Source organism: Chiloscyllium plagiosum, unplaced genomic scaffold (assembly GCF_037043375.1).
Source record: "Chiloscyllium plagiosum isolate Xiang-an unplaced genomic scaffold, Cpla_swu_hap1 HiC_scaffold_4, whole genome shotgun sequence".
NCBI classification, from domain to species: domain Eukaryota; kingdom Metazoa; phylum Chordata; class Chondrichthyes; order Orectolobiformes; family Hemiscylliidae; genus Chiloscyllium; species Chiloscyllium plagiosum.
In genome coordinates this window covers 31,911,785-31,938,630 of record NW_028270142.1, presented here as the reverse complement: position 1 = coordinate 31,938,630, position 26,846 = coordinate 31,911,785, and the positions used below count along the sequence as shown (strand labels likewise).

Below are 26,846 nucleotides of genomic sequence, written 5' to 3'. Positions count from 1 at the left end.
TTTAACTTTACAAACATATAAAATTATTGAAAAATACAATCAATAACAAATATCAGTAGAATAAAGAGAAAAAAACACAAATTACAATACAACCATTGTCTACTAACCTACCCTATAACACAAAACAAACCCTAACATGTGCAAAGCAAGTAATAATTAATAGATGAAAGTAATAAGTAAATAATTAATAGATGAAAAAAAAAGAAAAGCAAAAGGAAACACAAAAAAAGAACAAAATGCAAAACAGCTATGCTCGGCACAAAGCTCCCAAACAAAAGAACAGACACTTTGTTCATATATGTATATATATATATATATATATATATATATATTTATAAAGTTAAAAATCACACAACACCAGGTTATAGTCCAACAGGTTTAATTGGAAGCACACTAGCTTTCGGAGTGACGCTCCTTCATCAGGTGATTGTCACCTGATGAAGGAGCGGCGCTCCGAAAGCTAGTGTGCTTCCAATTAAACCTGTTTGACTATAACCTGGTGTTGTGTGATTTTTAACTTTGTACACCTCAGTCCAACACCAGGATCTCCGAATCATATATATTTATACACATATTAACTCAGGAGTCCCTGTCCAGAGCCCAGGGCTCAAGAAACCTAACCATCTTGGTCAAACAAACGCCCTAGTTAAGATAGCTGACAAATCCTTATCCAAATAACTAAAGTAGGGCTACCATAAGTTATAAAAATGGTCTGTTGTGTGGTGCACCATGTTTGTTAAAAAATCCAAGGGAATGTGCTCCATCACTAATTTCCACCATCCCAGCAAGCCTGACAGGTTCTCAGACACCCAGTTCATCAGAATATTTTTCCGTACACAGTATGCGAGAATATTAAATAGATTTTTCCCATGTCTGTCGAAAGATGGTAAATTCGGTAGGCTTCAGAGGAGAGATAGCGGGTCTACTTTGACTTCGGTCCTCAATACCTTCCCTATCTCTCCCGCAACAGCGCTTCAATAAACACGGAACCTGCGGCATGTCCAGAAGCAATGGGTAAGGATACCTACACTTATTTTACTTTTGGGGCACACTGAAGATGCCCCTTTTTTAAACTTCGCCAGATAAGCCCTGTGCAGAACCTTTAACTGAGTAGCGATGTCTTATTACAGATTGAAATCTTTCGAGCATTCTCCAATATATTCTCCTATGTTTCAAAAGAGATCTCCACTCCTAGGTCTTGCTTCTAGACCTCACACAACCGGTTAATATCCTGCCACCCAGCAGGCGATAGAGGGCACCAACCGAAAGGGTGCTTGTGGAACGGAGCAACAGCCTCTCTGTATCGGGCTTATACGACTTAGTGAGAAGCGTGGTCTTCTTCTGGATGAAATCCCTAACCTGAAAAAAAAGGAAAAGATCTCTGCTGGGCAACCCGTATTTGCAGCTCAGTTGCTCAAAAGACATCATAATCTCCCCTTTAAACAAGTCTCCCAACTGGAAACTCCTCTCACTGCCCATAGTTTGAACCATGAGTCCATCATCCTTGGTTAGAACCCTGGCATGCCAACTATAGGTGTAAGTGGTGAAGTCTTGGATAAACAACCCTCACTCTGACGCATCACCCTCCATGCCCTGACTGTACTAATGACAATGGGGTTCCGGCAGTGGTCCATAACTGTCCTCATCTTATCCATGAACAACAGGTTAATAAGAGGGCACTTTGCCTGGGAGGCCTTGATATCCGACCATATTGAGTTCAGATCATTACCTACCCAATCGCAGACAAATGACAGCAGGGAGCTCAATTGATACCTCCTGATGTCTGAGAAATCAACTCCTCCCCATCTTTGAGGCAACTGCAATTTCGTAAGCTTGATGAGGGGCCGCCCAAAATGCCAGACAAAGGAAACAAACCATCCCATAAGTTTCTACAGCGTTGACCTGGGAAACATTATGGGGAGCATATGAATGGGATAAAGCAAACGAGGAAGAACATTCATCTTAATGAGAGATCTTCAGCCTAACCATGAAATTGGAAGAGCCTCCCATCTCTGGAGATCCTGCCTAATATTGTCAAGCAAGTGAGCAAAGTTAGTCCGAAATAACTGAGCAAACTTGGGGGTAATAAAAATGCCTAGGTATCAGAACCCTGGCTGTGACCACTTAAAAGGGAACTTAGGGTCATCTACAACTTCTGGCACATTCTTGAGGTTCCCCAAAGGCATAGCCTTTGATTTTGCAAAGTTATCTTATATCCTGAAATGGCCCCAAATTAATTGATGCATTGTATCAAATGGGGTACGGAGAGCATCGGGTTCGCTAAAAACAGAAGGACATCATCCGCATACAGTGCAATCTTGTGTGCCCTCAATCCCACTTCCAGAGCAGTTATGTGGACATTCTGACGAATGCCCTCTGCCAGCGGCTGTCACTAATGTAAACAACAACGGTGAAAGGGAGCAGCCTTGACGACTACCCCATCAATCCTAAAATTCCCAAACTTCATCCCATTGGTGATGACCGCAGCCAGAGGGTGGCGATATAAAACCTCCACCCACCCCAAACCATTCTAAGACATAAAATGGATACAGCCAGTTGAACCCGGTCAAATGCTTTCTCTGCATCTAAGGAAACCACCAACCCCTGAATTGATCATTGCTGACAAACGCGGACTATATTCAGCAACCTTCTAATATTATTGGAGGACCAACAGCCCTTTATAAAGCCTGTCTGGTCCGCTTTAACAATATGGGGCAACATCTTTTCCAATCTCAGCGCCAGGATCTTAGACAGAATCTTGAAATCTGAATTTAATAGAGTGATGGGCCTGTATGAGGCACAATCCTCAGGAACCTTCTCCTTCTTAAGAATTAAGGAAATATTAGCTTCTCTCAAAGATGGTGGCAAGCATTCATGCACATAGGAGTGATTGTACATCTCCAATATCGGCCCTAACAGAGTCCCTATAAACTCCTTATAAAACTCACCTGGGAGACCATCAGGGTCAGGCGCTTTCCCACTCTGAAGTTGCCTAGCTGCCTCCTATATTTCCTGAACTGTCAAGGGGGGCATTAAGGAGAGAGACCTGGTCCAAGGTTACCCCTGGGAGGTTAAAAATGTGTTGCTGGAAAAGCGCAGCAGGTCAGGCAGCATCCAAGGAGAAGGAGAATCGACTTTTCGGGCATAAGCCCTTCTTCAGAAGCCCTCCTGAAGAAGGGCTCATGCCCGAAACGTCGATTCTCCTTCTCCTTGGATGCTGCCTGACCTGCTGCGCTTTTCCAGCAACACATTTTTTTTAATATAGATATTTTTATTAGAAATTTAACATTTTTACAAGTTTACAAAAATAAACAAAACTCTCAGATATAAACATTGATATACAATTAGCTCAAATATACAATAGCCAAAATTTAACAAAAAAAAACAAAAAAAACTGAAAAAAAGAAAAAAAATGACAAACAAAACTCAACTATCTACTAATCTAACCTACAACTAACCAGAGTGTTTATTTAAGTCTCTTACATGCTCGGAATGTGTCAGCATCAGATGTAATAAAACCCGTATTCGTGCGGGATTCCTCTCCCGAGGGGCCCGGACCAGCCAGGTTTGTAATCTCAATTAAATAAAAGCCCTTGTTAGGATAGCCGAAATATCTGTATTTATGTAATTCAAAAAGGGCTGCCATATTTTATAAAATAATTCGGTCTTTCGGTGCACCATATTTGTAAGGAAGTCAAGGGGAATACATTCCATAATTAGTCTGTGCCAATTTGAAAGTCCAGGGGGGCCCTCAACCGCCCAGTTCACCAAAATATTTTTCCTTGCACAGAAAGAAAGAATAGAAAATAGTCTCTTCCCGTACGTGTCCAGGGAGGGAAAGTTCGAAAAGCCCAAAAGGAGAGATACAGGGTCCACTTTAATTTCCGTTCCTAAAATTTCTGTCAGGGTACTTGCTACTTTAGTCCAATATCTACGGATCTTATGACAGGTCCATAAGCAATGTACAAGAGTGCCCACCTCTATTTTGCATTTAGGACACATTGGAGATGCTCCTGCCTTAAATTTTGCCAATCGAACCGGTGCTATATGGGCCCTATGAAGTATCTTCAGCTGGATAGCCTGGGTTCTGTTACAAATAGTAATTCTTCTAGCATTTTCCCAAATATCATTCCACGTTTCTGTGGAGATTTCTAGTCCCAGATCCTGATCCCATGTTTTAAGCAGATTATCCATATCTCCCGATACTTCACCATGTAGTAAATGATAAATAGTACTGACGGAAGATACCCCCACTGGTCATAGGACACTACATTCTCTATCGGATTTATAAAGACTATCTAATAACGTAGTCTTCTTCTGTATATAATCTCGAATTTGGAAGTATCGAAAGAGGTCTCCATTGGGTAATCCGAATTTCTGACGCAGCTGTTCGAAAGACATCAGGACCCCATCTTTAAATAGGTCCCCTAGACATGAGATACCCCTGGATCTCCAGAGTTTAAAAGTGGCATCTGTTAACCCCGGTTGGAATCCCCATGCTCCCACTATCGGTGCATAGGGGGATGTTTTATGTGAATTACCCTCATTTTGCCGCATTATATTCCAAGCCTTGATTGTATTTAGTATTATAGGGTTTTTACAGTGATCTGTAATGATTTTCCTTTTGTCTGAGAATAAAAAGTTAATAAGTGGGTATTTTACTTGAGAGGCCTCGATGTCCAACCAGATTGATTGTGGATCAGACAAGACCCAATCAGCTATGTAACTTAATAGGGAACTTAACTGATATTTCCTAAAGTCTGGGAAGTCCAATCCACCCCTTGCCTGTGGAAGCTGTAGCTTCTTCAGCTTAATGAGGGGCCGCCTATGATTCCAGATAAAGGAACCCAGCCAGCCATATAATTTACATAAAGCCGTCCTCGGCAGTATCACCGGAAGCATTCTCATAGGATATAGGAGACGGGGCAGGACATTCATTTTGATTAGTGCTATTCTACCCAACCAGGAAATTGGTAGGTCTCCCCATCCTGCCTTATCCTTTCCAATAAATACACAAAATTAGCTTTATACAACTGACCAAATACTGGAGTAATAAACATGCCTAAATATAAGAAGCCCTCCAGGGACCAGCAAAAGGGAAAAAGGGATCCGTCCGCTAAGCGGGGTATCATAGCAAGGCCACCCATTGGCATAGCCTCCGATTTTGAAAAATTAATTTTATAGCCTGAGAATGCACTAAATGTATTAATAACTTGGATTAGGCGAGGTATGGACATCAGAGGGTTACTGAGGAATAGAAGAACATCATCTGCATAAAGGGTAATTTTATGTTTACCTGTACCAATCCTTGGGGCCACTATATTAGGATCAGCTCGTATAGCTTCTGCTAGTGGTTCAATTATTAGCGTAAATAACAATGGCGAGAGGGGACATCCCTGACGGCAGCCCCTACCCACACTGAAGCTATCCGAACCTAATCCATTGGTAACCACAACTGCTTTGGGATCACTATACAATGTTGAGACCCATTTGGTAAACACCTGTCCAACGCCAAACCTCTCCAATGTGTAAAACAAATATGACCATTCGACCCTATCAAATGCCTTTTCCGCGTCTAATGAAACCACTACTCCTGGTATCTTTCCCTGATGACAAGCTTGAATCATATTCAGAGCCCTTCTAACATTATTGGATGATCTACGGCCCTTAATAAACCCCGTCTGATTCTCCTTTGTAATATGTGGCAGTATCCTTTCTAGTCTCAGTGCTAACGTTTTAGAGAGGATTTTAAAATCTACATTTAGCAAGGATATTGGTCTGTATGATGTACAATCTTCTGGGTCCTTTCCTTTTTTAAGGATAAGAGAGATATTTGCCTCTTTCAGCGAAGGCGGGAGACAGCCCTGACTATATGCATAGTTATACATGTCCATAAGTGGACCAGCCAGTATTTCTGTAAATTCTTTATAGAATTCAGCTTAAAAACCATCTGGGCCCGGCGCCTTACCATTTTGAAGTTGCCTAATTGCATCAAGTATTTCTTGGAGTGTAAGAGGAGCATTTAGGACCGATACTTGTTCCGGAGTTAGGCCTGGAAAAGTCAAATTTTTAAAAAATGACTGCATCCTCTTTGTCCTATCTTCACAATCCTGTGATAACTCAGAATAACATTCTCTAAAGATCGCATTAATCTTTTTGTGATCATGAGTCAAAATACCCGTACTTTCCTTGATAGATGTAATAGTCTGAGGGGCCTTTTTTTCTTTGCAAGAAATGCTAAGTATCTACCCGGTTTGTCGCCATATTCATATAACCTTTGCTTTGCAAATAATATTTCCCTCTTAGCCGTTTGAGTAAGCGTAGTGTTTAGAGCTGTCCTAAGAGCTGTAATCCTTTGCAATTTAATAATAGAAGGTCTATCAGTGTATGCTGTTTCAGCCGCTTTTAAGCGGGCTTCAAGCAGACGCTGTTGTTCTCCCTTTAATTTCTTCTGGGTCGCTGAGTAGGAGATGATCAAGCCTCGCGTGTAAGCTTTGATGGTCTCCCACATCATTGACGGGTTGCTAGCTGTACCTGAATTAATTTCTAAAAAAGTTTTAAATTCTTGAGAGAAGTACTTTACAAATTTACTATCTTTCATTAGGAAGGGGTCCATACGCCAATGCCGAGGGGATGTCCCATTGTTCCTCGCCTTAGTTTCCATATATACAGCAGCGTGGTCAGAAATTGCTATACTACCTATTTTACAGGATGATATGGAATTTAAAAAAATCGAGGGGGCAAAAAACATATCAATTCTGGTATGACATTTATGTGGATTAGAGTAGAAAGAAAAATCTCTGCCCTGTGGATGAAGACATCTCCATACATCTATTAATCCTAATTCTTTGTTCAGATCCATCAATTGTCTAGATCTGGGAGATACTCCTGCAGTACTCTTGGGAATCCTATCTATTTCCGGATCCATAATACAATTAAAGTCTCCCCCTATAATTATATGACGGGCATCAAAAGCCATCAATTTTGAAAAGGCTTCCGTTATAAATTTAAAGGGGTGTGCCAGGGGGCAGTACAAATTTAAAATCCCATATTCCTCTCCATTTATGAGGGCTTTAATCAAGATATATCATTCAGATTCGTCTTTTATCTGCTTTAGGATTTTGAAAGGGAAATTCTCCCGAACAAGAATAACAACTCCCCTGCTTTTTGAGATAAAAAAAAAGAAAAAAAGGCCTGATCAAATTCGCCCTGTCGTAATTTCAAGTGTTCTTTATCTGACAGGTGTGTCTCCTGTAGGAGAGCTATATCAACTCTTTCCTTCTTAACATTTGATAATATTTTCTTCCTTTTGACTGGCGAATTACTCCCCTTGACATTCCAGGTGCACCACTTAACCGACTAATCAACCATAATCCTCTGGGCCAATCCGAGACCCCTCGGGAGGGGGAACCCTATCCAGAACATCCCGAGCATAGAGCATAGAAAATTTACAAAAATAAAGCCTCTCTAATACACCCACAACAATACAGTAAAAAACTATTTCTAAATAAAAAAAATATAAAACATATCTAAGTGGAGACTTTCCCCCTTGTTCCCAGGGGGTGTCACTTCCTCTCCAAAAGTCCATCATATCCTCTCCCAACCAATGCCCCACCCTTGACCCAGGCGCTCCTCAATAAAATGAGGAGAATTCAAATATAATACAAAGCTAGAGTTAACAGTGAGCACCCTACCCCCACCCATACCAACACCTGGGTATATTGGTAATGTTAATACCATATATAAACATATAACTAAAAAATTACCACCTCAACGAATAATAATTAAATATAATAATACAAAATAACAAGGGGAAAACAACCCCGCTCCTAGAGACAGAGGTAAAATTGAATAAGGTAACCACCTCCCCCCACCAACATTAACCAAACCCCCCAGCTTTTATATATATATATACACACACACATATACATACATCCCTCAGATATACATAAAATAATAACAGAAAACAACCCAAGGGGGGGGGGGGGGGGGGGGAGAAAATCAAATCCCTCTCCCCACCCCCCATGATAATATTAAACAGTAAGGTAAGAGAAAAAAAAGGGGGGGATATAAACCAAAGCCGGGGGGGAAAGGCAGACCAACATCCATTATGTCTTACAGTTTATCTAAGAGAGTCCAAGAATTCCTTAGCCTTTTCTGGTGATCCAAAGTTATATACGGATCCTTCATGGTTAAAGCGTAACGTCGCTGGGTAGCGTAAGGAGTACTGAATATTTAAGTCCCTTAAACGCTTCTTCGCCTCGTCGAATGCCTTCCTCTTTCGAACCAGAGCCGGGGAAAAGTCCTGAAATAGCATGATCTTGGATCCTTTATAGATCATAGCTTGGGGGTCTTTTCCGAGATTTCTAGAGGCTTCCAGGAGTATCTGCCCCTCCTTGTAGATCTGCAGCCGGAACAGAACCGGGCGTGGGCGCTGGTTCGAGACGGGCCCACGTATTGCGACCCGGTAGGCCCATTCTACCCTTACCTGGCCTGATCCAGCTTGCAGATTTAAAAGCTGTGGCAGCCATTGCTCCAGGAATGCTGTAAGCTGGCCTTCCTCTTCCCGTTCGGGAAGGCCCAGCAAACGAATATTTTTTCGACGACCTCGATTATCAAAGTCGTCAATATGATTTTCCAAGGTCCGGACTCGCTGCTCGAGAGTCCGGACCTGATCCACTGCCGATTGAGCGGTATTTTTGGTGGTCGCGGCCTTTAACTCCGCCCCTCCGACTCGGCGTTCAATTTCTTGGATTTCTCAGTCGTGCTTCTGCAGCGCGGCCGAGAGCGACTCCCAACGATTTCTGGATTCTGCAATAAAGGCATCGATCTTCGAATCCAGCTTGGAAATCATTTCTGCAAGGCTTGTTACTGTAAGTAAGTCCCCCGGGGCGGCTGTGGACACGTCTGCTGCAGCTGGAGAGGGTGGGGGAGGGGTTCCTGCTTGCTGAGAGCTGCGGGCTCCCCTCCCTTTAGTCATTTTTACTTCGGATTAAATTGTTTAAATGTAATATTACACAACTAATTAAATTACACAACTATTATAAATGATTTGGTGAGCGTGGTAGGGGGTGGGTGACCCACTGTACCCAAGTCTTGGGAGGAGCACTATAGACTCAGTCTTGCTGGGTCGCCGCCATCTTGGATCCCCCAGCAACACATTTTTAAGCACAAACCGTCCCTGCTCATCTTTCACCTGCTCTAACAATGTGAACGGAAGATTTTTCTGGATAAATATGCCACTCGCCTAATTTTAGTAGTAAAGGATGAAAAGAATACCCAGACATAACCCCCCTGTTGTAGCTTCAGGAGTTCCCCATCATCAAGATAGGTTTCCTGCAACAAAGCCATATCAACCCTTTCCTTCTTAAGGCAAGAAAGCACATTTTCATTTTAACAGGCGTATGACTTCCCTTGATGTTCCAGACGCACCATTTAATAAGACACTTAGCCATATCTTCTTTCAGAGACCCTTAAACCCCTGGGAGGGAAAACCCTGCTTACAAAGCGCCAAGCACAAGTAAATAAAGACTCAGAGTCAAAGAATTATGTATACAAAAACTACTCTATCATAACTACAAACAATATTACTATTAAAAAACTACAAAGAAAACCAACTATAAAACCCCGAACGGAAGACTCTTCCCCCTGCCCATAGGGGCACTCACCCTACCCATTCCCTCCTTCACAGCTCCTTCAAACCCAGACTGTGCACCAGCCTTAGGCGAGAAAAAAACAAGGAGATGATCATTAAATCAACAGAGAAAAAGACAAAGTAAGGATGAACACTCCACCCACCCCTAGCTTCATGTCACCCCTTCTTGTGACTAAAAGAGAAAGAGAGCAAACAGAAAAAAGGGGAGACAACAAAGAATATCCACAAAATTTCCCATTATAAAATCCAGTTATAAAAAAAGGAACAACATATTCCAAGTTTTGTTTCCCAAAAAAGAAATTATTCGGGAGAAAGAAAGGAATAAAATGAAGGGAAAATATGGGGAAACAAGGAAAAGAGGACGAACATTAACCGCATTCTTCAGGCCAGTCCATCTATTTTAAAGTGTCTACAAAGTTTTTAGCTTTATCCGCCGAGTCAAATGTATAAACCGAGTCCTCATGGCTGATACGGAGCACTGTGGGGTACCTCACGGAGTTCGGGTTCCCAGGTTCGTCAGCCTCTTTAACTTCATTGAAGGACTTCCTCTTTCAAATTACAGCTGCAGAGAAATCCTGGAAAACATGATTTTTGACCTCTTGTATAGCAGCGCCTGCTGATCTTTTCCCAGCAATCTGGAGGCTTCTATTACTTTTTGCTTGCCCCATATGAGTAGAAGTGCACTAGGACCGAGTAGGGGCACTGCACTGCCCCTGACCTGTGCACTGTAACCTGATAAGTCGTTTCAATCTGCAGCCTGCTGGACTTGATCTGAAGGCCCAAAAACTTCGGCATCCAACTTTCAAAGAAGCTGACTGGTTGCTCACCTCCCTCGAGCCCAACAATTTGAAGATTTATCCTCTGACCTCGATTTTCGAGGTCGATATGACCTCACAGGGCCTGCAATTCTTGCTCCAGCACCTGGATCTGACTGCATGAGGACTCCATCGCAGCTTCAGAGGCCTTGGTTCGACCCTCCAGCCGCTCCCCGAGACCCTGGATCTCCTGCTCATGCTTCTGCAGCATGGATGCGATGGGTTGGACCTGGGCATGAATCCCCCCACGGGTCTCCTCAACTGCAGCCCCAACCTTCAAGGTAAGTCTCTCCATCGTCGCAACCAATTCCTCGGAGTCTGCCAGGTCCTCGGGAGGTTCAGGAGAGGCTGCTGCTGCTGTGGTCTCTGGCATGCTAGGTGCTGTAGGAGAGTGTTCTCCCTGTTGCTGTTTGCTCGCTCCTTTTCCCTTTGGCATCCTTCCCACTCCTAAATATTAACAAATATGTGTTCTGTAAGGTTTTAAACTAATAGCTGTTCCATATAAGTTGGCCAGGGATGGTAAAAAACACCAGTATGCCTTAGCTGTTAGGCAGAGCTGTCCACAGCAGTTCTACAGAATCGCCACCATCTTGCCGAGTCCCTAGCTTTTATTTTGAAATGTCCCCTTAGCATCAATGACATATCCTAAATATTTGATGGAAGATTTAAAAATTCATATTTGTCTTTACTCACTCTTGGGTCATAATCTTCAAGACTCTGTATAGCAACATTGAAATTGTGGAGATTCCCTTTGTCGTTTTTCCTATGACTAAAATATCATCCAGATAACACTGGACTCCTTCGAATACACTCAAAATCTGATGCACTGGCATGTTCAAATACCATAGATGCAGATATGATTCCAATGGAAGTTTCTTGTATTTGAATAGTCTTCTACATGTTACAATGGTGAAATATTTGAGACTTGGAATCTGCAATCTTCTGGAGATAGTCTTGACTACGTTCAATTTTACTGAAAATGTGTACTGAAAAGCTGACCCCAAGCTAGTCCAGCAAATAGGTCATCGATTTAAAGCCAAAGGTTACTTCGCAGCACATGGTACCAGATCATTGTGACTTTAAAATCATCATAGTTGTATACCAATCAATCTTTTTTTCATCACTGGTACTACAGGTGTGGCCCAAACACACACATTTCCAGGTTCAAGGGCCACCATTTTGACTAGCCTCTTTAATTCTGCCTTGACCTTTCGTTTCATTGCACAAGACACTCAATGAGCCTTGTAACATTTTACTCGATTCTCTTCCTTGATTTTCAATTTGACAGAGATGTTTGCAATGATTCCTAAATCTCCACTGAAAACATTGGCATGTTTCTTTAGAATTTGTGATGGATCAGTCTCAGAATCTGACACACCATTTACTTCAGCCCAGTTACGTTTGGTGTTCTCCATCCACGCTTTTCCCAATAAAGCTGTAAAATTCCTTTGTCAATATGTAAAGAACAATTTTCAAACAATTTTTCATATAAGTACACATTTACATTCATACAACCTCTTAAAAGCACCACTTTACCTGTGTACGGTCTTAGAACAACTTTGAGAGCTGCAGTGCTACACACTTTATCAATGGATGCGCTTTTCTGTTATCCACTTGCAATCTGAATGGTTTGCTATGCAGTAAGAGAGTGACCCAGTATTGGTTGGTGTTGGCAGCAATGATCAGTATGTTTAATAACAGCTCCTCTTCAGCCCCTTTTGTATTGTGCAGATTTTCTTCCTATCCATCAATTTCTGTACTTTTGCTCTTTTTTGTTCATGTTTCTTTTTTAAACACATCTGTTCAATGCGAATGCTTTTAACTACAAATTCTGCAGACAGCTTCTTTATACCAGCAATGATAATTTTGAGTATGTGTTGGTGCTTGCCACTCAGTTGCCATTTGTGAACTCTCATACTCAAGCTTACCTGTTGAACTTCCTTGGCAGCTAGTTCCATTGACAATGCTATTTTCTGTCTTTTTTTTAAATCTAGATAGATTTCTGTCAGTAATCTCTTCTAGATTCTTTCATATTTTAAACCATTTATCAGCCTGTCTCTGATAGGATTATTTAAGAAGTCTCCAAATTAATTGCTAACAGAGGGCGCTACTGAGGAGGATTTAGGGAAGAGTCATCTCAGTCACTGACCAGGAGCGAATATAAAGGAGGCAAGGTATAGTGGAGTGGCCATTTTGAGAAGGGCACTTGAAATGCTGCTGGAGGTTTAAGTGTAGACTTAAGTGAATATTAGGCTTGGGTGAGGAGGGCAATCAGCATAGAGGTAAGACAGTTGGAGCAGGAGCAAACTACTGCAGCTGCTGAAGACACAAGGGTAAAGGAGAAGTTGAAGGAAGTTTAACTGTGGAGTCACAGGCAGCAGGTGAGTGAGTGACTAGTGAGTAGTTTTCTTCTCTATTTTCTCTTCCGCTATGCTACTGTTGTTAAACTTAAGGGTTAAGTCATGGTAGGAGATCCCAGACCCATGTCGTGCTCCTCCAATGCGATGTAGGAATTCAGGGACCGTTCCGATGTCCCTGACTCCTTCATGTGCAACAAGTGTGTCCAGCTCTCTGACTGCTTGAAAGCTCTGGAGCTGCAGCTGGATTCACTTTGGAGCATCCGTGAGGCTGAGGGAATCGTGGACAGCACATTCAGTAAGTTGGTCTCACACCACAGATAAAAATTACTGAGGAAGAAAGGAAATGGGTGACTAACAGACAGAGGAAGAGTAGGAAGTTAGTGCAGGAGTCCGTGCAGTCATCTCCCTCCAAAATAGATATACTGTTTTGGATAATTTTGGGGGAGATGGCTCACCAGAGGAAGACGGCAGCAGCTAGGTTCATGGCACTGTGGCTGGCTCTGCTGCACAGGAGGGCAGGAAAAAGTGTGCCCGAGGAGCAGGAAAATCGATGTTTCGTGCAAAAATTTCCTGATGAAGGCTTTTGCCTGAAACATTGATTTTCCTGCTCCTCAGATGCTGCCTGACCTGCTGTGCTTTTCCAGCACCACTTTAATCTTGACTCTAACCTCCAGCATCGGCAGTACCCATGTCTGCCAAAGAAAAAGAGTGGGTGAGCTATAGTGATAGGATATTCAATTGTAGGGGGAATTGATGGGTGTTTCTGCGGCCACAAATGAGAGTCCAGGATGGTACGTTGCCTTCCTTGTCAAGGATGTCTCGGAGTGGACATTCTTGGGTGTGTCGGCAGAGAGAAAGGAGCAGCCAGCTGTCGTGTTGCAAGTAGGCACCAACAATACATGTTAAAAAAAAATGGGATGAGGTCCTACAAGCTGAATTTAGGGAGTAAGGAGTTAAACTACAAAGTAGGACCTCAAAGATAGTAAACACGGGATTGCTACCAGTACTACATGATAGCCAGAGTAGGAATAGGAGAGTTAAGATGAATACCTGACTTGAAGGATGGTGCAAGAGGGAGGGATTCAAATTCCTGGGACATTGGAACCGGTTCTGGGGGAGGTGGGACCAGTATGAACCAGACGGTCTGCACCTGGGCAGCACTACAACCTGGCAACCAATGTCCTGGGGGAATGTTTGTTAGTGCAGGAGTATGAGCACCATACAGGAAGTTGGAGGGAGGTAAAGTGGGGACAAAAACATAGGACAGTAAAGGGAAAAATGAACATGGAAAGCAGAGAAATCAAAGATAAAAATCAAAAAGGGGCCCATTTCATAATGACTGTAAAAGGGCAATAAGATGATGCACTTTGGGAAGAATAACAGGAAGGCAGAGTACTGGGTCAATGGAAAGATTCTTGGTAGTGTGGATGTGCAGAGGGAAATTGGAGTCCATGTACATAGATTCCTGAAAGTTGCCACCCAGGTAGATAGTGCTGTTAAGAAGGCATACAGTGTGTTAGGTTTCATTCACAGAGGGATTGAGTTCTGGAGCCGTAATATCATGCTGCAACTATACAAAACGCTGGTACGGCCATACTTGGAATACTGTGTACAGTTTAGATTAGATTAGATTAGATTACATTACATTACAGTGTGGAAACAGGCCCTTCGGCCCAACATGTCCACACCGACCCGCCGAAGCGCAACCCACCCATACCCCTACATTTACCCCTTACCTAACAGTACGGGCAATTTAGCATGGCCAATTCACCTGACCTGCACATCTTTGGACTGCGGGAGGAAACCGGAACACCCGGAGGAAACCCACGCAGACACGGGGAGAATGTGCAAACTCCACACAGTCAGTCACCTGAGGCGGGAATTGAACCCGGGTCTCAGGCGCTGTGAGGCAGCAGTGCTAACCACAGTGCCGCCCCCATATCTTGGGAAGGATGTGGAAGCATTGGAAAAGGTGCAGAGGAGATTTATCAGGATGTTGCCTGGTCAGGAGGAAAGACTGAGAGACTTGAACTTGCTCTCATTGGCAAGAAGGCGGCTAAGAGGGGATTTGATAGAGACATACAAGATGATCAGAGGATTAGATTGGGTAGACAGTGAAAGTCTTTTTCCTAGGATGATGATGTCAGCGTGTACGAGGAGGCATAACTACAAATTGAGGGGTGATAGATTTAAGACAGATGTCAGAGGCAGGTTCTTTACACAAAGAATGGTAAGGGTGTGGAATGCCCTACTTGCTAATGTAGTCAATTCAGCCACATTCGGGAGATTTAAACAATCCTAAGATAAACACCTGGATGATTTTGGGATAGTGTAGGGGGACGAGCTGAGAATAGTTCACAGGTCGGCGCAACATCAAGGTCCGAAGGGCCTGTTCTGCGCTGTATTGTTCTATGTTCTAAATGTCAAACAAAAAAGAGCCTGAAGGTTCTGTGTCTCAATGCAAGGAGCATTTATTATGAATTAACTGCACAAACAGTTATTAATGGACATGATGTAATTGGAATCACAGAGACCTAACTTCAGGGTGACCAAGGATGCGAATTCAACATCTGGGGTTATTCAATTTTCAGAAAAGGGAGGTGGGGTGGTGTTGTTGGTTAAGGAAGAAATTAACACAATAGTAAGGGAGGACATTAGCATGGATGATGTGGAATCAGCATGGGTGGTGCTGCGGAATACCAAAGGGAAAAACACATTAGTGAGAGTTGTGTACAGACCACCAAACAGTAGTTGTGATGTCGGGGACTATATCAAACAGGAAATTAGAGATGCATGCAGTAAGGGTACAGCAGCTATTATGGGTGACTTCAATCTATATATTGATTAGACTAACCAAACTGGTATCAATGGAATGGAGGTGCATTTCTTGAAATGCATGAGGGATGGTTTCCTTGACCAATATGTTGAGGAACCAACTAGAAAGCAAGCCATCCCAGACTGGGTAGATCCTTAGGGGAAGAGTGACCATAATTTGGTAGAATTCTTCATTAAGGTGGAGAGTGACACCATTAAATCTGAAACTAGGGTCCTGAACTTAAAAGGAAACTAACTTTAATGGTTTGAGGCTTGCATTGGCTAGGATAAACTGGCCAAGGATACTGGAGGGGTTGACAGTGGCAGACAAAGAACATGTAAATAAACTTCAACAACTGTACGTCCCTGTCTGCCGTAAGAGTAAAACAGGGAACGTGCTCAACCAGGGCCAAAAAGGGAAATCAGAGCAGTGTTAAAGCCAAAGATGAGGCATATAAATGGCCAGTAAAAGCAATAAACCCAAAAACTGGGTGAAATTTAAAATTCTTCAGAGGAGGACAAAGGGAAAATAGAATATGCAAGCAAGTTTGTACAAAACATTAAAACTGACTGCAAAAGTGTCTATAGATATGTGAAGAGAAAAAGACTGAAGACGACAAATGTAGGTCCCTTGCAGTTAGAATCAGGTGAATTCATAATGGACAACAAAGAGATGGTAGACCAGTTGACAAATACTTTGGATCTGTCTTTACTAAAGAGGGACCCAAGTAATCTTCAGGAAATGCTAGTGGACAGAGAATCAAGAATGAAGGATGAACTGAAAGAAATCCTTTTTAGTCAGGATTTGGAGATGCCGGTGTTGGACTGGGGTGTACAAAGTTAAAAATCACACAACACCAGGTTATAGTTCAACAGGTTTAATTGGAAGCACTAGCTTTTGGAGCGCAGCTCCTTCATCAGGTGGTTGTGGAGTACTTGTGAAAGCTAATGTTTCCAATTAAACCTGTTGGACTATAACCTGGTGTTGTGTGATTTTTAACTTATTAGTCAGAAAATGATATTGGAGAAATTGATGGGATGAAAACCCGTTAAGTCCCCAGAGCTTGATGCTCTGCATCCCAGATTACTCAAGGAAGTGGCCCTAGAGAAAGCAGATGTCTTAGTGATCATTTTTCAGCATTCTGTAGACTCTGGAAGAGTTCCAATGGATTGGAGGATAGCTAACTCCACTCTTTAAAAAAGGAGAAAGAGAAAACAGGGAATTATAGGACGGTTAGCCAGACATCAGTGGTGGGAAAATGTTGGTGTCAAATCTTTAAGGATTTAATAACTGAAGGGAAATCATGCTTGACAAATCTTTTACAATTTTTTAAGGATGTGATCAATAGAGTAGACAATGGTGAATCAGTAGATGTTGTGTATCTGAACTTCCAAAGGCTTTTAACAAGATTCCACATAAGAGATCAGGAAGGAATTATTAAAGCGCGTGGTATCCATTGACATGGATAGAGAAGTGTTTGGCAGACAAGAAGCAGAGATTTGGAATCAATAGGCCCTTTTCAGAGTGGCGAACATTGACAAGTGGGGTACCGCAGGGTTTCAGTGCTGGGACCCCAGATGTACATAACATATATTAACAATTTGGACAACAAAGGAGTTGAATGCAAAATCTCCAAATTTTCAGATGACTCTAAGCTTGGTGTCAGTGTGTGCTGTGAGGAGGATGCTAAGAGGCTGCAGGGTGACTTAGACAGACTGGCTGAGTAGGCAAATATTTAGCAAATGCACTATAATGTGAATAACTGTGAGGTTGTCCACTTTGGTCACAAAAACAGGAAGGCAGATTATTATTGAATGGTGGCAGTTTAGGAAAAGGTGAGGTGCAATGAGACCTGGGTGTCATAACGGCACAGTCACTGTAAGTTGGCATGCCAGTGCAGCAGGCGGTGAGGAAAGCCAATGGCATCCTCAAATCTTCTCACTATGAAGGAGAGCATTACAGTAAGGATGTCTTGCTGCAGTTATACAGGGTCTTGGTAAGGCCATACCTTGCAGTTTTGATCTCCTAGGCTGAGGAAGAACATTCTTGATATTCAGGGAATCTAGCGAAGGTTCATCAGACTGATTCCTGGGATGGCAGGACTGACATTTGAGAAAAGACTGGCTCGACTAGACTTGTATTCGCTGGAATTAAGAAGAATGAGAGGGATCTGATAGAAACATTTAAACTCCTGATGGGACTAGACAGGAAGAATGTTCCCAATACTGGGGTAGTCCAGAACAAGGGGTCGCAGTCTAAGGATAAAGGGTAAGCCATTCAGGACTGAGATGAGGAAGAATTCCTTCAATCAGAATTGCGAACCTGTAGAATTCTCTCCCACTGGAAGCTATTGGGGCCAATGCTTTAGATATACTCAAGAGAGAGCTAGATGTGGCCCTTGCGGCTAAAGGATCAAAGGGTATGGGGAGAGGGCAGGAATGGGATACTGAGATGGCATGATCAGCCATGATCATATTGAATGGTGGTGCAGGCTCAAAGGACTGAATGGCCTGCCCTTGCATCTATTTTCTATGTTTCTATATTTCTTTAAAATTGATACAAGCTGGGAGATAGATTCACTATCATGTTGAATGTATTTGTGTAATCTGAACATTTCAGCAATTGGCAGTATTTTTGGTTAAAAAAATGTTTCTGCAGTAGGGGTGGCATGGCTGTCTGCGTGGAGTTTACACAATGTCCCCATGTCTGCGTGGGTTTCCTCCAGGTGCTCTGGTTTCCTTCCACAGTCCAAAGATGTGCAGATTAGGTCAATCGGCCATGCTAAATTGACCAGAGGGAGGCATACGTTAGGTGCATTGGTCAGGGGCAAATATAGGATCGGGGAATGGGTCTGGGTGGGTTACTCTGAGGGTCGGTGTGGACTTGTTGGGCCAAAGGGCCTGTTTCCACACAGTAGGGAATCTATTTTTAATTTTGTTTTCATATGTTTTGGAACCCTGCTTCTCTGGCTTTACCAAACTCTGCATAGGTTAAAAGGATTGCCCCATAACACATAGGAATGGAGGCCAACTATGTCTGCTTCAATTCTGTAAGTTGAACAAAGTAACGGAATCTCTCTGGGTTGGAGTTCCAGCTCTCTGTATTTTAATCAAATGATTACGCAGTGCCAACATTTGCTGTCATTTAAATGGAAAGGGACTGCATAGCAAACGTATAGCAAATTTTAGCACCACCTTACTTCTTCTCGTTTTAAAAACAAGGAATTCCTGGAGCTGCCTGTTTTATTTGAGTTCATCCTTCTCGTTACTCAGTGATCCTTCAGGGTGGAGCATGCAGTGGGCTTTTTCTGCACCATTCATCTCTGCAGGGTTCTTCTGCAATGTTTACCTCCCCCCCCCCCCCCCCCCCCCCCCCAGGTGAATTGAGTTTATTGAACTGACCAGGTGGATCTTGAAACAGTTTTTAATCATCATTGTTAGTTTTCATTTTGTGTTAAGTTCCAAAATGTTCCAGAAGGATAAAGTATTAAACTGCAGGATCTTCATTATGGAGGTTTTCACTCTACAGGCAGTAAGGTTGTACTAAGCTGTTTCCTGCCCAAACTCGCCGAGGACATCATCATCACATCATGTGATCAGACTCAAAGTGCCAGACCACCATATTTCCACAAATACACAATGCATTTAAACAGACCAGGCCCCATCTCCTACCTGAACTGCAATCATTGCAAGCTAGGCAAAAGGAGGAAGGGCCAATGACCAGTAACCCATAAGTAAATGGTGAAGCAGGATAGGTGATCGCTGTCAAAGAAGGAAGCCTAGGGCTCCAAGGTTTCCTTGTGTAACCTAGAGACGTAATTGCACTCCATCAGGCCCGTAAAGAAAATATTAAAATCAACAATCTACTTATCTTTCCAGCCCACTTACATGTTCGCTGTTCCTTTTTCCTGAAGGTCAAGGTAAAACCAGCACTGGGGCACCAAAGCAGACTGCTGAGAGTTCAATTATATCAGTAACATCAACAAAATAATGGAATGGCTCTGGGTGGAGGTTCCACCTCTCCATACTTTCATTGTGTGGTCACACGGTGCCTAAATGTCCCGCTATTTTGTTTGATAAGGGATAGCATTACAGCTGTGCTGAGGGAGGATATTCCCGGAAATACATCCAGGGAAGTTACTTGGGTGGAACTGAGAAATAAGAAAGGGATGATCAGCTTATTGAGATTGTATTATAGACCCCCCAATAGTCAGAGGGAAATTGAGAAACAAACTTCTAAGGAGATCTCAGCTATCTGTAAGAATAATAGGGTAGTTATGGTAGGGGATTTTAACTTTCCAAACATCGACTGGGACTGCCATAGTGTTAAAGGTTTAGATAGAGAGGAATTTCATAAGTGTGTACAAGACAATTTTCTGATTCAGTACGTGGATGTACCTACTAGAGAAGGTGCAAAACTTGACCTACTCTTGGGAAATAAGGCAGGGCAGGTGACTGAGGTGTCAATGAGGGAGCACTATGGGGCCAGCGACCATAATTCTATTTGTTTTAAAATAGTGATGGAAAAGGATAGACCAGATCTAAAAGTTGAAGTTCTAAATTGGAGAAAGGCCAATTTTAACGGTATTAGGCAAGAACTTTCAAAAGCTGATTGGAAGCAGATGTTCGCAGGTAAAGGGACAGCTGGAAAATGGGAAGCCTTCAGAAATGAGATAAGAATTCAGAGAAAGTATATTCCTGTTAGGGTGAAAGGGAAGGCTGGTGGGTATAAGGAATGCTGGATGACTAAAGAAATTGAGGGTTTGGTTAAGAAAAAGAAGAAAGCATATGTCAGGTACAGACAGAATAGATCGAGTGAATCCTTCGAAGAGTATAAAGGAAATAGGAGTATACTTAAGAGGGAAATCAGGAGGGCAAAACGGGTACATGAGATAGCTTTGACAAATAGAATTAAGGAGAATCCAAAGGGGCTTTACAAATATATTAAGGACAAAAGGATAACTAGGGAGAGATGAGGGCCCCTCAAAGATCAGCAAGGCGGCCTTTGTGTGGAGCCACAGAGAATGGGGAGATACTAAATGAATATTTTGCATCAGTATTTATTGTGGAAAAGGATATGGAAGATATAGACTGTAGGGAAATAGATGGTGACATCTTGCAAAATGCCCAGATTACAGAGGACGAAGTGCTGGATGTCTTGACATGGTTAAAGGTGGATAAATCCCTAGGACCTGATCAGGTGTACCCGACAACTCTGTGGGAAGCTAGAGAAGTGATTGCTGGGCCTCTTGCTGAGATACTTGTATCATCGATAGTCACAGGTGAGGTGCCAGAAGACTGGAGGTGAGTATACGTGGTGCCATTGTTAAGAAGGGCGGTAAAGACAAGCCAGGGAACTATAGACCGGTGAGCCTGACCTCAGTGGTGGACAAGTTGTTGGAGGGAATCCTGAGGGACAGGATGTACATGTATTTGGAAAGGCAAGGACTGATTAGGGATATTCAACATGGCTTTGTGTGTGGGAAATCATGTCTCACAAACTTGATTGAGTTTTTTGAAGAAGTAACAAAGATGATTGATGAGGGCAGAGCAGTAGATGTGATCTATATGGACTTCAGTAAGGCATTCGACAAGGCTCCCCATGGGAGACTGATTAGCAAGATTAGATCTCATGGAATACAGGGAGGACTAGCCATTTGGATACAGAACTGGCTCAAAGGTAGAAGACAGAGGGTGGTGGTGGAGGGTTGTTTTTCAGACTGGAGGCCTGTGACCAGTGGAGTGCCACAAGGATCGGTGCTGGGTCCTCTACTTTTTGTCATTTACATAAATGATTTGGATGCGAGCATAAGAGGTACAGTTAATAAGTTCTCAGATGACACCAAAATTAGAGGTGTAGTGGACAGTGAAGAGGGTTACCCCAGATTACAACAGGATCTGGACAGATGGGCCAATGGGCTGAGAAGTGGCAGATGGAGTTTAATTCAGATAAATGCGAGGTGCTGCATCTTGGGAAAGCAAATCTTAGTAGGAAGTATGAACTTAATGGTAAGGTCCTAGGGAGTCTTGCTGAACAAAGAGACCTTGGAGTGCAGTTCATAGCTCCATGAAAGTGGAGTCGCAGGTAGATAGGATGGTGAAGAAGGCGTTTGGTATGCTTTCCTTTATTGGTCAGAGTATTGAGTACAGGAGTTGGGAGGTCATGTTGCAGCTGTACAGGACATTGGTTAGGTCACTGTTGGAATATTGCATGCAATTCTGGTCTCCTTCCTATCGGAAAGATGTTGTGAAACTTGAAAAGGTTCAGAAAAGGTTTACAAGGATGTTGCCAGGGTTGGAGGATTTGAGCTACAGGGAGAGGCTGAATAGGCTGGGGCTGTTTTCCCTGGAGCGTCGGAGGCTGAGGGGTGACCTTATAGAGGTTTACAAAATTATGAGGGGCATGGATAGGATAAATCGGCAAAGTCTTTTCCCTGGGGTCGGGGAGTCCAGAACTAGAGGGCATAGGTTTAGGGTGAGAGGGGAAAGATATAAAAGAGACCTAAGGGGCAACTTTTTCACACAGAGGGTGGTACGTGTATGGAATGAGCTGCCAGCAGATGTGATGGAGGCTGGGACAATTGCAACATTTAAGAGGCATTTGGATGGGTATATGAATAGGAGAGGTTTGGAGAGTGCTGGCAGGTGGGACTAGATTGGGTTGGGATATCTGGTCGGCATGGACAGGTTGGACCGACGGGTCTGTTTCCATGCTGTACATCTCTATGACTCTAAATGGGAAAGAAATTTGAAGTTCAATGAGGTTGTTGCTCTTCTGTTTGGTACAAAGGCTCACTGACTATCGAGAGTACAACTGTTTTAATAGTGCATAGGGCAAGGCCTGCAGCAATTAACTAAGTCGTCAGAGCAAAGAAAAATATTTACACATCATAACCTCTATTTGTGTACCATTTCATAGAATGTCCCAAGGTATTTTAAAAAATATATGAATAATGTCTTGTACTAAAATGTTCCTGCATTAAGCTTTTAACAGTGCAGAGCCTTCCATAATAATAGGGCAGTTACTTCACCAAATTATGTATCATAACTCATAGTCAATGTCCATTACTAACCACTAACCTTGCACATAGGATATCAATAAGTTCTTTTCTGTTTTGAACACGGAGCTTGTTTGTCTTGAATCTGGGATCTTGACTGAGTGCAGGTAAGGATAAGATCTAATGAACAATGAAAATAGTTAATTGATAAATGTGGATGAAATTCTGTGCAATCTCAACTAAATGCAACAGCTACATCTTGTGATTAGACTACAAACCAAAGAGTACTTATGCACAATTTGTGCATCACATAGAACAGAAAGCCAGAGAGGTACTTAATGGAGGTGACAGAGACTTAAAGCGTAGGCTGAAGAGCCGGTGGGAACCACACATTCTCTCTCTTTTCATGAAGCTGCTTCAATAAAACACAATCAAATGTTTTGAGAGTCTTTGGAATAACCTTATTTTTACTGAAACACATCTCTGTGGTTCTCAACAACTCCAACCCATTCAAAGCTTCACTCCTTAACACACCCTGTATTACACCAAGTTCCATGCACCCTACGTTTCACCCTCACATTACTTGTGGATTCACTTTAGCTTTTCTGTATTCTTTCCGTCCTGGGTTTCCAATCACAGCATTGCTGGCAATGAACCATTTGCAAATTGCAGCAGCCAAGTATCTGAGAAAGATAATTCCCATCCAAATTCTTTATTCATGGACAGATTTGGCAAAGGAAACAAAGTGTCTAAAGAGTGATTGTGGTGGATCTGATTAAACAAGAGGCTATCGAACTTTAATTGGCCTTAGTCTAGAAACTGGTGCTATAAACATAGGAAGAACTTTCTACTTGCTTGACAGAAGACATGGCTTTTTGATCAAGATTTCTCATCGAAGAGACAGAAGTTCCAGCATCAATCTAAGAACTGATTCAATGATGGTGATAATATACTTGAATTTCTAAATAGCCAGATATTTTCAAGACAGAAGCAGTGATGTCACTAACATTAATCATGTGCCAGATTCACTACTCAGGGACTCCTTTCACCACTTTGCTCATGAAAAGGTGAAAGGAAATATGAGGAGTTCTACCAACCGACAGGACTATAACATAGGGTAGCAGAGAGACTGCTTTGAGTAACAGAAAGTGCTGTCCTGGCTGTCTGGGTACTTTCACCAATCCCAATGGACAAAAAGGTGGTTCATTCAATAAAGTGTAGATGACCTAAAATTTACCTAAATGACACATTTTTTCCAATATAACAGACTGATTCACCTGTAGTACTTTAGTAGGGGATTCCTGAAGAAGGGCTTATGCCCGAAACGTTGATTCTCCGGCTCCTTTGATGCTGCCTGACCTGCTGCGCTTTTTCAGCAACACATTTTTTAGCTCTGATCTCCAGCATCTGCAGTCCTCACTTTCTCCTATTTTTCATTATGGTCAAGTATGGAAATTATGGTTCAAAGTGAATTTGTGCTTGGTTGATGCTAAACTTGCTTGTGCTGTTTTTAACTTATCTACCTTAGTGTCACCAAGCTGTGAGCAGCTCCCATAAATTGGGGTTGGTTGCCTTATGCCTCTTGATATCTCATCTGGGCTGCAGAGGAACTAGGAGTGGGACGGTAAAGATCCGGTGGTCATGGTCCACGTGGGTACCAGCGACATAGATAAAACTAGGGCAGAGGTTCTGCTAAGAGAATATGAACAGTTAGGAGCAAAATTAAAAAGCAGAACCAAAAAGGTACCTGAGCCATGAGCTAACTGGCACAAGGTCAAAAAGATTAAGCAGGTAAATCTATGGCTCAAAGATTGGTGTGGGAGAAATGGGTTCGAATTCATGGGTTATTGGCACCAGTACTGGGGAAGAAGGGACCTGTTCCAATGGGACGATCTTCATCTGAACCCTGTTGGGACCAGAGTCTTCGTGAGTCACATAACTAAGGCTGTAGACAGGGCTTTAAAATAAAAGGCTCCGGTGGGGGGGTGTCATCAGTCATAGAAGAAATTAGAAGACCCAAATAAAAAGAGGTAGTAAGAGTGCAGAACTCAGGACAGCCTATTAAAATCTCCTGCACAGACACAAATAGGACAGAATATCTGGAAAGGGTTAGCAATCAAGCTTGAAGTACACTGGACAAATGAATGACAAGGAAAAGAGGGACGGTTAATACAAGTGTTATATCTGAACGCATGTAATATAAGGAATAAGGTAAATGAATCTGTGGCGCAGATTGAAATTGGCAGGTATGACGTGGTGGGCATCATGGAGACATGGCTGTTAGGGGATCAGGATTGGGAGCTGAATATTCAAGGATATACATCCTATTGAAAAGATAGGCTAGTGGGGTTGTCCTATTAGTAAGAAATGAAATTAAATCATTAGTAAGAAACAAAGTAGGATCAGATGTTGCAGAACCTGTGGGGGTAGAATTGAGGAACCGCAAAGATTTTTAAAAAATCATAGTTGGAGTCATGTATAGGCCTACAAACAGTAGTTGGGAATTGGGGCGCAAGATACTCCAGAAGATAGAAAAGATGTGGAGGAAAAGCAAAGTTACAGTGATCATGGGGAAATTTCAATATACAGGTGGACTGGGAAAATCACGTTTGCAGTGGTTTGCAAGAAAAGGAACTTGTGGAATGTTTACAGGATGGCTTTTTGGAGCATCTTGAGATGGACCCCACTAGGGAACAAGCAATACTGGATTTAGTGTTGTGCAATGAGACAGACTTGATACGGGAGATTAAGGTGAAGGAACTCTTAGGCAGTGATCATAACATGATCAAAATTACTCTGCAATTTGAGCAAGAGAGGTATAATCAGAGGCATAAGAGAGGAACTGGGTAGAATTGACTGGGAGAGGAACCTAGCAGGAAAGACAGTGGAATAGCAATGGAAGGAATTTCTGGGAGTAATTCAGTAGACACAGCAGAGATTCACCCCAAAGAAAAAGCAGCACAGTACAGGGAGAATGAGGCAAACATAGCTGACTAGGCAAGTTGGGGATAGCATAAGAGCAAAGAGGAAGCATGTAAAGTAGCCAAAAACAGTTGGAAGCCAGAGGATTGGGAAGCTTACAAAGACCAAAAGAGGGCAACAAAAAAGAAATAAGGAGGGAGAAGATTAAATAGGTGGGTGAATTAGCCAGCAACATAAAGGAAGACTGTAAAGTTTCTTTACATATGTAAAGGGCAGAAGAGAGGCAAAAGTGGACATTGGGCCACTGGAAAATGGCGCAGGAGAGATAATAGTGGGGAACAAAGAAATGGCTGAGGAGCTGAATAATTACTTCACGTCAGTCTTCACAGTGGAAGATATGAGTAAGTACCCAGAAATTCAAGAGAGTGAGGGAGCAGAGCTGGGTATGGTGGCCATCACCAAGGAGAAGGGGCTAGAAAAACTGAATGGTCTGAAGGTGGATAAATCACCTGGACCAGATGAAATACACCCTAGAGTTCTAAGGGAGATAGCTGAAGAGATAGTGGAGGCATTAGTGGTGATCTTTCAGGAATCACTAGAATCAGGGAAGGTCCCAGAGGACTGGAAAATTGCTAATAGAGCACCCCTGCTTAAAAAAGGAGTAAGGCAGAAGGAGGAAAATTACAGACCAATCAGCCTAACCTCGGTTATGGGTAAGATCCTGGAATCCACAGTCATAGATGAGATTTCTGAATACTTGGAAGTGCATGGTAAAATAGGGCATGGTTTCATCAAGGGGAGGTCATGCCTGACTAATCTGCTAGAATTCTATGAGGAAGTAATGAGCAGATTAGACCAAGGAGAGCCAATGGATGTCATCTACCTGAACTTCAAGAAGGCCTCTCACAAGGTGCCGCGCAGGAGGATGCTGAATAAGATAAGGGTCTATGGTGTTAGAGGCAAGGTGCCTTCATGGATAGAAGATTGGCTGTCAGTCAGAAAGCAGAGAGTAGGGAAAAAAAGGTCCTTCTCAAGGTGACAGCTGGTGACAAGTGGTGTTCTGCAAAGCTCAGTGTTGGGATCACAACTTTTCACTTTATAAATTAATGATCTATATGAAGGAACTGAGGGTATTCTGGCTAGGTTTGCAAATAATACAAGGTAGATAGCCAGACAGGAAGCATTGAGGAGGCGGGGAGGCTGCAGAAGGACTTGGACAAGTTAGGAGACTGGGCAAAGAAGTGGCAGATGGAGTACAACATGGGGAAGTGTGAGGTCATGT

At 42.7% G+C, this 26,846-nt stretch overlaps 1 protein-coding gene and 1 pseudogene across 6 annotated transcripts in view; both read right to left on the bottom strand.

The window, feature by feature from the left end:
• The window catches only part of LOC148150104 (uncharacterized), a 28,268-nt pseudogene extending 19,288 nt beyond the window's left edge, over positions 1-8,980 (bottom strand).
• The window catches only part of sugct (succinyl-CoA:glutarate-CoA transferase), a 475,105-nt gene that overhangs the window by 298,746 nt on the left and 149,513 nt on the right, over positions 1-26,846 (bottom strand). For all 6 annotated transcript variants that reach the window (XR_015756922.1, XM_087986077.1, XM_087986079.1 and 3 more), the window contains exon 11: positions 22,725-22,822. Coding sequence is in view for 5 of the 6 variants with exons in the window: in XM_087986077.1 (XP_087842203.1) it covers positions 22,725-22,822 (98 nt within the window). In the remaining variant the exon portion in view is untranslated. The remainder of the gene's footprint in view (positions 1-22,724; positions 22,823-26,846) is intronic.